The sequence below is a fragment of the Pseudonaja textilis genome, chromosome 3, assembly GCF_049901715.1.
Source record: "Pseudonaja textilis isolate UNSWEBS1 chromosome 3, rPseTex1.2, whole genome shotgun sequence".
In the NCBI taxonomy this organism is placed as follows: domain Eukaryota; kingdom Metazoa; phylum Chordata; class Lepidosauria; order Squamata; family Elapidae; genus Pseudonaja; species Pseudonaja textilis.
This window is the reverse complement of record NC_141992.1, coordinates 116,692,356-116,706,070: the sequence shown is the minus strand read 5'-3', so window position 1 is coordinate 116,706,070 and position 13,715 is coordinate 116,692,356. Positions and strand designations below refer to the sequence as shown.

The window sequence follows — 13,715 nt, the reverse complement described above, 5'->3', positions numbered from 1 at the left end:
AAATAAGAAGTTGAAGAACAATCTATAAATACTGATATATATATTTATAGATCAGTATTTATATATATATATATATATATATATATATATATATATATATATATATATATTCTTAAGTTTTCGCGGGTACTTACATGTATGGCATTTAGCTTTGTTCAGGTATTTTCCCACGTCATTGTAGTTGTGCTTTTAAAGTTGTAGCGACATTTCAGCAGAATCTCATCTGCCATCATCAGGCTTCTGTATAGCGTTCATCTGTGAGTCAGGCTTTTATACTGGTTTCAGACTTAAATTTGGGGCAGCCTATTGCTGTGCCAGAATGGTTTTTTCTTCACCCTGATTGGTTGGGAGTCTTGGTCTGTGTTTATTGTGTTTATATATATACTGTGTTACTGTATTACTCTGTGTGTGTGTGTGTGTGTGTGTGTGTGTAGTAGGCATTGGCTTTGCTCGGTATTTTCTCACGTCATAGTAGTTGTGCTTTTAAAGTTGTAGCGACGCTTCAGCAGAATCTCATCTGCTGAAACGTCGCTACAACTTTAAAAGCACAACTACTATGACGTGGGAAAATACCCGAGCAAAGCCGAATGCCATACATGTAAGTACCCGTGAAAACTTAAGAAAACAAATATATATATATATATATATATATATATATATATATATATATATATATATATATATATCCATCCAGTAATAAAACAGTAGATCTGTGGCAGGAATATAAGGTAAGGAATGTTGTTATGAAATAGCAATAATAAGTTTGGCTAAAGTATAAAATTAGATTTAAAAGTAGAACACAGATTTTGATAGACATTTTCTTTATGTATCATGCCATATGATTTTTTTAAAAAATGTGTTACAATATAGAAGGGCAGGATGTTGCCATTTAGGATAATTAAAAACTAACTAGCTAGTTTAACAGTCACCGTTTGCAACTTTCCTTCAATTATGGTATTAATTATGGGAATCCTTAAATATCAAAGTGCACATTTAATATGAAACTACATATGATTTTCTTTATTTGTTTTCCCTAGTGTGACAATGCAAAGGGTCTTAAAGCCTTCTATGATGCAATAAAATATGGACCTACACATCTAATGGTTTTTGGTGGCGTATGTACAACTGTAACATCCATCATTGCTGAATCCTTAATAGGATGGAATTTGGTGCAGGTAAGTAGCTCTCAATTATATATAGAAATTTCTCCCATGCTTTAAAATGTTTAGAACATTAGATATATAATTCTAAAGAGGGTGTCTGACTTCTAAGATCTACTTCAAAATCCACAAACAAATGTGGACAAAGTCCAATGAACTATCAGTGGGATAGAGAGGAAATTATTTTTTTCCTCTATGTTTCCCATGAACTGTTATCTACTAACAGTGATATGGAGGATTTAGAGCAGGGGTGTCAAACTCAGGGCCAGCAGGCTGGATGTATTGTGCTGGCCCTCTCCTCACCCCAGTTTAGCAAAGAAAAAAGTCCTGATACATCACATGACGCTGCCATGACGACGTGAGTTTGACACCCCTCATTGAGAGAGTTTCAATCACAAGCTTTGTGTGGATGTGAAATGCTGAAAGATTTAGAGGTGCATTGTATAACAGTGTTTCTGTTTAGATTAACTGGTTGCAAAACCAGATTAAAATGGGATTTTGAGGTACATTTAATTAGTTGCAGCAATTTATGACCACATTCTGAGACCATCAACATACACAAGAAAAAATAATTCTGAATTATTAATTTGATATTAATATAAAGATGAATTGGTAGAATTGCTGTAGCATGATCAGAGGTACTATTAATTATCTACATAATTAGAAGTTGGGATTTCCTGCAGCTGAGAGATAACTGCAGTCTGCCATCAAATACATTGAAGGAATGTTGTTTTTGTATTTGCAACAAGTAAAATACAGCTAATTGTATTATAATTCTGTAGAATAAAATCTGATTTTAGAATAAAAGGGGCTTAATCTGATAGCTATTCTTTAGACAACTAAACTCCTTCTAAACTCTGGTTTCAGGAACATCCAACTTTATGTACGAAATACCATTATATTTAACATAATATTGATTTTATCCAGTTTTTTGAAAAAAAATAGTTTGGATTTTGTGGTAAAGGGGGATAAGTTGGGAACTTCTATAAGTGGGCTATTCTCTTCCATGCTGCATTGAGAGCCCAGGATGGGTTGACTCCTTCCCATGATGTCATTTAGCTGAGTTTGTACTAAGATATAAAAGCCAGCCCCTGGAAGACACCCCAGCTTTTGACTCAGCTTCTTTCAGTCAATAGCTGTGTCTCTGAAAGCGTTCCGATAGATAGCAATAAACAACGATCTTCAGGACTTTTTCTTCGCTTCAAGCAGCTCCCAGGGATCTGGGCAGCTGCTCTTCCAGGAGAGCAGGGCTCCCTCTCCTGCAACGTTGGGAGCACTGTGCAGGCAAGCTGGGAAGCGTCTTGAGACCTCCCCCATGCCTGCGGTTTGGCCGATCATAAAAACAATCGGCAAACCGATAACAGTGCCAGCCAGCTGATCATGTGGCCGGCGGCTGTGCTTTCTTCTGCTGACTTCACTCGGGGCTCTTTATAGCCTAAGGAGTGATTCTTCAATCTTGGAGCCCAGTTTCTCTGGTCAGCGGCCACCTTGGATTGAAGCCTTCCACCATGAGGTGAGTGGCCAATTTGTAAGCCTGGGGCCATTTTATACCCTAAAGGTCTTATTCTAAATTTCTAAACAGCTTCTTCCCAACGCAAGAGCTTTCTTTCTACAAATGGATCAGGATAAGGCTCAGGCAGAGCTTCCCCCCCCCAGTGGATCAGTCTCTTAAGCCCAATAAGAGAAAAAGATGTAGGCAGCGCACCCAATCAGTCCAGAGGGAGGTGGCTGCTAAAATCAGAGCTAAGGCTCTAGCCCCTAAGAAGGCAACTCACGCTGAGTTGAGGGCAGAGAAGCGCAGAAATGAAGCCCTAGAGAGGCAGTTTAACAGAACAATTCAGCAGATGAGAGGACAACTGCAACAAGCTTCAGGTGATACCCATTATATATGAGCCTTTTCATCTTCCATCCTGGTCTCCTAGGGCCTTTGCAGAACAATCAGATCCTCAGGATCTCAGCAGATCTGGGGCCTATTTCCAACAGGCTTCTGGGCCCTATGCCTCCCCCTTCCTCCAGACCTCGAGCCTCTTCTCAATCTAGGCCTGAAGCCACTTTCACTCCCACAGCAGCGGGCCTTCAGCCTTCTGCCTCTACCTTTGAGCATAGGCCAGGGGATATCCAAGATATTGTCTCATTGACCATTAGGCAGGAATTGGCTGAGGGCTTCAAGCAAATTCTTTGACCTTTGGAAAGGGTACAGGTCCTTCTCCCTTCTCAATCTATAAGTTTCTTGCCTCTTCACCCTGAATTTCATAGGCCCCAGGACCTCAGGGTCCATTCTTCTCTACCAGAATGGGAGGAGGCTGATGAGGAAGGAGGGGCTTTACCATCTGAACACAGTTACTCCTCTCATTCAGAGTGTGAAGAGGGTGAGATTTATGACCAAAATCTTTCAGAGGAAGAAGATTCTCGCCCTGAGCAGACATCCTCTGCATTGGTCTTCAAACCTATGTGGAAAGGGAACTTCATGAGGACAGTGGTGACACCCAAGCAGGAAAAGCCCAAAGGGAACATCAGGCCAGCCATAAAACAAACTTGCATAGGAAAAGAGATTTAATAAAAGGTATTGAAAGAAGCCCCCTAGACAAAAGCCAAGTAATTAAGAAAGCTAGGGAAACAAGAAAAAGAAATCCCTTACAAACAAAAGGTCATGCCAAATCAGCAAAACAAATAGACAAAAGACACGAAATAAATTCCATAGCAGACAGGAGATTGCCACCAAACAAATATAAGAAAACATTAGGAAGACAACCCCTGACAGGATTTAAAACATTAAGAAATACAAACACAAGCACTCACACACAAAAGGAGAAAAGGTATAAAAATCAGGGGTTTATTATACAAAGATGGCTAGCCCCAGGAACGCAGACTTCTTGCTATCTCTTGCCTTCCTGAAAAATAAAAGGAACCCGCTTCCAAGCAGTTGTCTGTGTCCTTGCACTGGAGCCCTCCCAGCAGGAAAACCGAATCCTCAGAAGAAAGGCATTTTCCAGCCTTTCAACACCTACTCTCTTCAGGCCATTACTCAGCAAGGCCTTGGTCACTGCCAAGCTGTCGCCAGACGAAGTGGCTCCTGAGCCACAAGGAGATCCCTCTGGCCTAGGAGACTCGCTCTTCTCCAAGCCTGTAGTGCATGCAGAAGTTTGCCTTCTCCCATGTTGTTCCTGGACATGGGCAAGGAACAGTGCGCTTCCCCTTTGGCAGGTCCTCGCCCATCTTCTCTGGATAAGAGTTTCTACAATGTCAGTGCAGCCCTGGACAATACCCTGTCAGGGCCTTCTGTTGACATTCCGGTTGTGGCCTCGTTCTCATCTTCTGGCACTCCCACTGAGCCAGAAGATATCCTGAAACCGGATGAAAAACATTCTGAACAGACCCTCAAGCGCAATCACCAGGCCGCTGCATGGGCTGTTCGGGCTTCAACAGCAGCATCTTTTTACACAAGGGCCTCCATACAGTGGCTGCACCAACTCCAGAATAGATTGCCTGCTTCTGACCTTCGGTCTCACCAAGACCTTAATAGGATTATTGCAGCGGCAGAATTCACTGCAGATGCCACTCTCAATTCCGCCTAATTTGCATCTAGGGCCATAGCATCTTCAGTAGGGGCAAGAAAACTTTTATGGCTCTGAAATTGGCAGGTGGAGTCACGCCAAAAATGGAAGTTGGCTTCAGTTCCCTTTGTAGGTGACAAACTTTTTGGCGATGCTCTAGAACCTTATCTCATCGAAACCAGAGATAAATGTAAAATTCTCTCTTCCTCTGGGAAGAAAGCCGACTATCGCCCAGCTCCTTATCGAGTGGAGACCTCCTCCCACTTCCCTCGCTCTCAGAGGCCGTACTCCCAATGCCAAGACCAACGTGCAGAAGCATCTGGCAGGTGTTGTAGAGCGGTGGAAGATACGAGGCAGACACCAGAGCTAAACAGTAAAGGCTTTATTCTAAGAATAAAGGGTTGCCGCGGCTGCCGGGGCTAACAGGCAGATCAGCTGGCGGCAACAGCTGATGCTGTTTGACAGCTCCTTTTATAGCTGGCTGTCAAACGGCAGCAGCCAATGGGAGTGATCGGTGCTCCCGCCAGAACGGCGGACCAGAATGGGGACTTCCGTCAGTTCTGTGAGTACAACAGCAGGCAACAATCTCCTGCTGGTAAACGGCCCTCTCGGGGGGGTGGAGGTCATTCCTTCCGTCTCTCTAAGTAATCCCTCATTCTCCCCACCCATCAGAGGTCACCTAGCCTTCTTTGCCTCCAAATGGGAGGAGTCAACGATGGATGCCTGGGTGCTCAGCACTATTAGATCAGGGTTACAATTGTGCCAGATCCAGCACCATCAAACTGTCCCCCTGTTGCTGCTGTCCAAACTTCTGGGGAAGAAGGTCTCCTGTATTGGCCTTGTCCCGTGGGCTCGGCTCCACTCCCGATCACTCCAATGGTTCCTGCTTCCATACCAACGAGCAGGAACCAGCCACTCCTCCATCAAGGTCCCACTCCCGCCACAAATCCGGCGATCTCTCAATTGGTGGTATTCTCTGTCAATCTGGAAGGGACTCCTGTTCAGGGACCCAGACAGGCTAGTGATAACCACTGATGCCAGCCTCCTGGGTTGGGGTTCCCATATGCAGGGCCAGATAGCTCAGGGCATTTGGTCCAGGTCAGAGCAGACCCTTCCCATAAATTGGCTAGAGTTCAGAGCCATTTTTCTGGCTCTGAAGCATTTCAGGCAATCAGTGACCAGCTCTCATGTTCTAGTCCTTATGGACAACATGGCCACCATAGCTCATGTCAATCGGCAAGGGGGGACAAGGTCCAAGGCCCTCATGAGAGAGGCTCAATGGTTGGGGTTAAGAGAAACACCTGTTGTTGATCTCAGCAGACCACATCTCTGGGGTCGACAAGTCCCAGGCTGACTGGCTCAGCAGAAGCCTGGTCGACCAGGCAGAATGGTCCATTCCTCCATCTCTATTCAGGGACCTTTCCTTCAGATTCGGAACACCGGAGGTGGATCTCTTCTCCACTCCTCAAAACGCCCAAGTCACCAGATTCTTCACCAGGTTTCCTTGCCAGGGAGCAGAAGGGACCAATGCTCTTTGGTACAGATGGCCCAAGGGTCTCCTCTACACCTTTCCCCCACTTCCCATCATTCTAGCAGTAATTTGGAAGATGTTGGAGGAATGAGTGGAGCTCCTCCTCCTGGCACTCTACTGGCCAAGGAGGCCCTGGTTGGTGGACCTGGTCAACCTATCTGTGGCTTCTCCTTGGAGGATCCCAGCCCATCTAATCTCCCTTCACCAGGGGGCTCTGCTCCACCCAGAGCCCCAGTGGCTCAAGCTGACCATGTGGCACTTGAACGGCAATGGCTAGAGGAGACTGATCTCCTAGAAAGGGTCATCCTCACTATCCTGTCATCTCACAAAACTTCTACCAGGTGCATCTATGATGCCACCTGGAAGGCCTTTTCCCGATGGTGCCTTAGGGAGGGTCTCTCTCCTACTTCAGCCCAGTTGGCAGAAGTTCTTAGATTCCTTCAGCATGGTCTGGAGTAAGGTTTGGCCCCCAACACCTTAAGCAGGTAGGTTGCGGCCCTCTCCTTGGTTCTCTCATGGGGTTCGCTTCCTTCCTTATCCCATCACCCTTCAGTCAGGAGGTTTTTGAAAGGGGCTTCCAACCTGCACCCACCAGTGGTTCACAAGTATCCTTCCTGGGACCTTCATGTGGTCTTTAATACCCTTACAAAGCCCCACCTTTGAACCCCTTAGAACACTGTCTCTCCATTTCCTGACTCTGAAGGTAGTGTTCCTTGTTTCCATCACTTCAGCCAGGTGGGTTTCCGAGCTCGCTGCTCTTTCCATCAGACAGGACCTTTGTTCCTTTCACGATGATAGGGTTGTTCTCCGTTTGGAGCCCTCATTTATTCCAAAGGTTAACACCTGGTTTCACAGGTCCAGGACATTGTGTTGCCTGACTTCTGCTCCCTCCCGCTCCATGACTTAGAGCAGCAGTGGCACACGCTAGACGTAAGAAGGGCTCTTAGAATATACATTAAGTGCACTTCCTTCTTCAGGAAGTTGGAATGTTTGTTTCCTTTTTCCCTTCTCACTTGGGGCACAAGGCCTCTTCTCCTACTATTAGCAGGTGGGTCAGGACTTGCATTGAGCAGGACTACAAAGCTGCGGCCCTTCCGGTTCCCCGAGATCTGACAGCGCACTCTACCAGAAGCGTGGCCACTTCTATTGCCTGGGTGATCCAAGCATCCTTGGAGGAGATTTGTCATGTGGCCACGTGGACATCCCCATCTCCTTTCATCAGACACTACCATCTGGATGCCTTTGCCTCGGCAACTGCAGCCTTCGGCAGATAGGTGCTAAAACGAGTGGTTCCACAATTGGTGTGATGAGCCAGACAAGGACCCACCCGTGGACATGCAAGCTTTGGTATGTCCCATCCTGGGCTCTCGATGCAGCATGGAGGAGAATGGGCGTTGGTAGAAGTTACCGTGAATGCTCTTTCTATCTATGCTGCAAGAGAGCCTAGCCCCTCCCTTGATTCGTCCGGAGAGGTTAAGACATATTTCTGTATTCATTTTGTGCTTTCAGAGACACCTTTCAGTCTGTCAAGTATCTTCGCCAAAGCTGGGGTCTCTTCCGGGGACTGGCTTTTATATCTTAGTACAGACTCAGCTAAATGACATCATAGGAAGGAGTCAATCTATCCTGGGCTCTCTCGCAGCATAGATAGAAAGGGTGTTCACGGTAACTTCTACCAACGCCCATTCTTAGGTAGAATGCAGGGTATCTTTTTGAAATAAATTACAAGTGAAGATAATAGCAAGATTTCATTTGGCAATTGCATCCTTTTTGCTATGTGTAATCTTTATATAATCACCTTGTAATCAGCTTTAATATATTACTGTATGTTTTTAACACACAACCTTATCTACAACTGAGGTCTGAATAATCATTTCATTATACCAGTTGAAAACAACTTGATGGCACATAATCAGAAATCAGTCAAAACTCAAGCAGGTAAATATTACCAAAATAGGATTAGAAAAATTTTTTAGGTTGGTAGTTATAGCATCTGATAGAACTACTACTGGTAGCTACGTTTTGTGTACTTTTATTGGTAAGCTCCTACATGAATCAGTAATGTGGTACATTTAGCTCATTCCTAGGACTTCATCATTAATTCATTCTAGAATATTGGATCCAAAAATATTTATTCACAGGTAAAACATATACTGTCACTTTTAGTGAAAATAGTGTATATCAAAGATGATGCTATTAATAAACACTATTAGGACACCTATTTTATAAGAACACTTTCATAGTAGATGTCTTATCCTGTCAAATAATAATGTACAAACTACTGGAAAATATTTTGATTTCAACATAACATTCCTTTTCCTTTTGAACAAATTGTATCAGGTTCAGAATGGATTGTTGTATCATCACCAGAAGCATTCTATTTTTTTTAAAAAAAAGTTTTTTATTTTTATAACAAAAACAACAAATAAACTCTCTTTTAATTGTACAGTGTGTCGGCTGGGTATATATATATTGTGCACATAATAATATTTGCATACATTTTTTATTGAGTTTACATTCATATATCAGAAGCATTCTAATGCTGTTCGTCTTGCATAAAAATGTTCTAAGCAACGCCAGGTTAGGATTTTCCTGTCTAATACAGGATTGGGATAAATAAATACCCGGGCAATGCCGGGTTATTGGCTAGTGTTTAATAAAAGACAAATGGCTCTGTAAATGTGTGTGCTTATTATATAAATGTAGCTGCATATAAAAATAAAAAATGGAACTTAGGTAGGCAAGGTGAAATGTAAATAGTTGCTCATAATATAATGCATATATATTTAACTTCAGCTCCCACCATCAAACATAACCTGACCAATGATAAAGGAATTAGTAACCAAAATATCTGGAGGGGCATTAAGGGATCTTTCATTTGAAAGATACCATTGGAGCAGTTCATATATACCTTTTAAAGAGAATATATTTTCCCACCAAATGGTTGCCATACTTTCATTATGGCATTGGAAGTGAATTTGGGAAATCTAATGTCAAATGCCCATTCTTCCATGAAGTTGACTGAATGACTTTTCATTACTGGTTATCACTAAACCTAATTAAAAATAAATATTCCAAATCTAGCATCTAAATAATAATAAATGTCAATAGAAAATATCAAACCCATAAAAACAATAATTACTGTGGCATTAGTAACAAATTGAAAGTCCTTATTTGTTCATTAAAAAAGACAGCTCATGAGTTCATAAACAAAATACATCTATTTTCCATTGTTAGAAGTCAGAGGTGAATTTGACTTTTCAGAGTTGCATCACAATTGTTATAGTTGTACTTTAGGTTCAGGATCCATAACAGATTTCATTAGACCTATGAAAACATCTTTGAGAAACCACATTGTAATAGGATGATTTGTTAGAAAGCTTCCAACTGGCAGGGACGAGGAATCAAGCATGGAGCAATGTTTCTCAAAGATGTTTTCATAAGTCTTCTACTTCTTAAAAATTACATTTATTTATGGTTTATTAAAAAGCAAAAAAAGAAAAAAGAAACTTTCAAAAGATTGAACAACATTGGTTTTCAGCCCTTTGCTCATGGAGGTCCAGCTGTTTGATCAACATTTCATTAAAAACAAATGCAAGGGAGACTGCAAATATTCTCCAACATAACCGTGTGACTTTTCACACCAAAGCTGTACTTGCGCAAAATGGCGACTCATAAACGAGTGTGCTGTGTGAATCCAGCCTAAGAGTTTATGGTTCGTTGTGGCTTAGGAACCCAGAAAACTACTAAGTATAGCATGCTAACCATAGGAAACTCTGTCATGGACCACTGCCTCAATTTTACACCTGAAAGAAACAAGACTGGGTCAGCTAGAAAACAGATGCAAGGTGGAAAATCCAAGGTTGAAAATGGATCATATTTTCTAGATTGATTTTGAATGTATTTGTTCATTGTCATGGGATTTTAGAGACCCCAATAACCAAAAACAAATTGTACTCTTGGTAAAGCTGAGAAATCATGATTGGAACAATGGTATCGCCTGGGATACAGCAGAAGTTTAATCGATGTTAAGGCCTCACAGGCTGCCTTTGAAATTTCCACAGGCCCAAGTAGTTTGATGTTTGGCATGGACAACTATTGTCTAGGGAATGCAGTGCTACTTTGGGCATGTAGAACATTCTGTACTTAACAAGGAATAGTGGCCAACAGCGAATGTGGTGAATTCTTCAAATGGCAGCCAATTCTCTTGTTTGTGATGCATTTTTAAACTTATTTTGATGGCTCATTATAGATTTAGCTAGGAATGCTAGAACCATCCCCATGCACTAAGATGTCTAAGTTTTTTTTAAAAAGGTGGATGAAAATGGAACTTTGAGTAATTTACTGTTGCTACTATTTCTCCACCACTATCACAGCCAGTAGTGGTGTCTTGCTCAACATCAAGGAAGGAAGGAAGGAAAGGAAAGGAAAGGAAAGGAAAGGAAAGGAAAGGAAAGGAAAGGAAAGGAAAGGAAAGGAAAGGAAAGGAAAGGAAAGAAGGAAGTTCTATTTCTGTGGCTTGATCTCTAGCAATGGGCCTTTGAGAAATGAAAGACTCAGAGGTGCTTGGTACCTTTGGAAGGGATTTTGACACTGTTAAATAGGTTGCCTTATGGCTATACAGTATTGTAACCAGGGGTGGGATTCTACCAGTTCACACCTATTCTCTAGAATTGGTTGTTAACATTCTAAGCAGTTTGGAGAACCGGTTGTTAGAAGAAATTACTGGCTTAATCCTGTAAGGAAGGCAGGAAGGAAACATTCTGGTGTTGCTTACAGAAACTGCCTCTCCGTTAACCCTTGTTACATTCTTGGCAGGAGTAGACTTCCTGTCTCAGAAACTTCTCTGGAGTTTTTTTCCCCTCCTTTGCTGGTACTTTGCTTGTGTGGAGTGACCATTCAAAGTTACAATGGCACTGAAAAAAGTGACTTATGACCATTTTTCACTCTTATGACTGTTGCAGCATCCCCACAGGCATGAGAGGCCAGGCGAGGAGATGCGTGCCTCAATGTGAGTGATATTAAGTTGGCCACACCCAGCCAATAACATGACACCAAGCCATGTCCACCCAGTCACATGACCATCAAGCCACGCCCACCACCTAAGCCACACCCACAGAACCAGTTGTTAAAAAATTTGAATCCCACCCCTGATTGCAACTGCATTGTAATCCCAGTGGGAATTTCACCCTACTCTGAGCTGGAATAGCTTTTGATCTGATTGAAGTATAGATATATGGAAGACAGCTGGGAAGATTTTACAAAATGCATGCATTCTGTTTCATTGTGACCTAGTCTATAAATGAAGATGCTATAAAATGTGGCTGAAGTTTGACAAGGTAATAACACTATTTCTTTGCCATCCTGTTTTAAAACTTAAAGATATAAGACCATTGCTATCTGTTAAAACAGCTGCTACTTAATGACAAAATATGTCTGCTTCCTGTATTCTAGTAATTCATTGAACACTGGAAATAGTATTGACATATGGTAATATGTGTCATAAGGGATAAATTATTCTGTTAAAAATAAATGTCTGTATCACTACTGATCAATCATAGCTTGGAGCAAATAATTATATTGGTGAGCTATTTTTTTTAGTATTTATTTGATTTGTCAATCGCTTGCAAAATAAAGGTGTAAGAATAAACATAGTTTTGAATACATGAGATAGATACTTATAAGAAAAATAAAAAGAAACAATAGGACAGGGACGGTAGGAACGATTGGTGCACTTATGCATGCCCCCTACAGGCCTTTTAGAAAGGGGGTGAGGTCAATAGTAGACAGTCTAAGGTTAAAGTTTTTGGGGTTTGGGGAAGAAACCACTGAGTCAGGTAGAGTATTCCAAACATTGATCACTCTGTTGCTGAAGTCTTATTTTCTGCAGTCAAGTTTGGTGCAGTTAACCTTGAGTTTGAATCTATTGTGTATTCTTGTATTGTTATGATTGAAGCTGAAATATTCATTTGCAGGTAGGACATTGCAATGTGTGATTTTATATACTATATTTAGATCGGACTGAGGCGGCATAGTTCTAGGTTTTCTAGGTCTAGAGTTTCAAGTCTGGTGGCATAAGGTATTCTGCAATGAGTAGAGGAGTGGAGAACTCTTCTTGTGAAATATTTCTGGACTTTTTCAATTGTTTTAATATCAGATACATGATATGGGTTCCAGACTGATGAGCTGCATTCAAGTATTGGTCTAGCAAATGTTTTGTATGCTCTAGTTAGTAGTGTGATATTACCAGAGAAGAAGCTACGTAAGATTAGATTAACAACTCTTAATGCCTTTTTGGCTATGTAGTTACAGTGGGAGCTAGCACTTAGATCATTTGAGGTGAGTACTCCAAGGTCCTTGACAGAGTTTGGATCCTCAACAAGGTCTTGACTATTTAGCTTGTATTTTATTTTATGATTTTTTTTTTTGCCAATATGTAAGACAGAGCATTTATTTGTTGAGATTTGAAGTTACCATTTGATTGACCATTCTGGTACACATAGTCAAGGTCTTTTTGGAGAGTAGTAGTATTGTCTACGGTGTTGAATAGCTTTACATCGTCAGCAAAGAGAACACAGTTGCTGTTAATATGATCACAGACGTCATTTATGTAGAGTATGTTGGTCCTAAAACACGACCTTGGGGGACACCACTGTTGACAGGTACAGAATTTGATAGGACACTCCCAATTTTGACCATTTGTTGTCTGTTTGACAGGAATTCTTCTATCCGGTTATGTAGGTGTCCAGAGATACCATAAGATTTTAGTTTTAGGAGTAGTTCGTCGTGTACCACTGAATCAAAGGCTTTTCAGAAGTCTATGTAGATTGTGTCTATTGCTTTGCCCTGATTGAGTTGTATAATCCATATGTTTTTGCAGTGTAAGAGTTGCAGATTACAGGATAGTTTTTTTCTGAAACTAAATTGTTTATTAGAGAGTAGGTTGTTTGTCTCTAAGTGGAGGATAATGAATTGGTTAATAATTGATTCCATGACTTTACAGGTGACGCAGCATAAGGAGATTGGTCTGTAATTTTCAACTAGGCTGGGGTCTCCCTTTTTGAAGATGGGGATGACCATGGCTTGTGACCATAGTTTTGGCAAAGAGCTGGTCCCGAAAGTTTTTTCAAAGATTAAGCTTAGAGGTTCTGCTATGGCAGTGGATAGCTTTTTAAAGAAGTAGGCACATATTCCATCCCGTCCAATAGATAGGAATGGTTTTAGATTGCACAGTGCTTTTTCAACAATGTCTTCTGTAAAATCGATATGTATTAGATCATTGTAGTTGTCTGTGGTTCGACTAGGAAGTACTGGGCTTGATCCATTGCTGTTTACAAATACTGAGCCAAAGAATGTGTTAAAGAGGTTTGCTTTGATGGTGTCGTCATTGCAGTCTTTGCCATTAGGTCCTTTCAGGGGTGGGATGAACCTTGAGTCTTTTAGTTTGTTGTTTACAAAATTGTAGAAAGC

At 41.6% G+C, this 13,715-nt stretch overlaps 1 protein-coding gene across 1 annotated transcript in view; it reads left to right on the top strand.

Annotated features, from left to right (window-relative positions):
- GABBR2 (gamma-aminobutyric acid type B receptor subunit 2) overlaps positions 1-13,715 on the top strand; it is a 351,494-nt gene that overhangs the window by 30,540 nt on the left and 307,239 nt on the right. Inside the window, exon 2 of the mRNA XM_026701028.2 lies at positions 1,038-1,175. Coding sequence (XP_026556813.1) covers positions 1,038-1,175 — 138 coding nt within the window. The remainder of the gene's footprint in view (positions 1-1,037; positions 1,176-13,715) is intronic.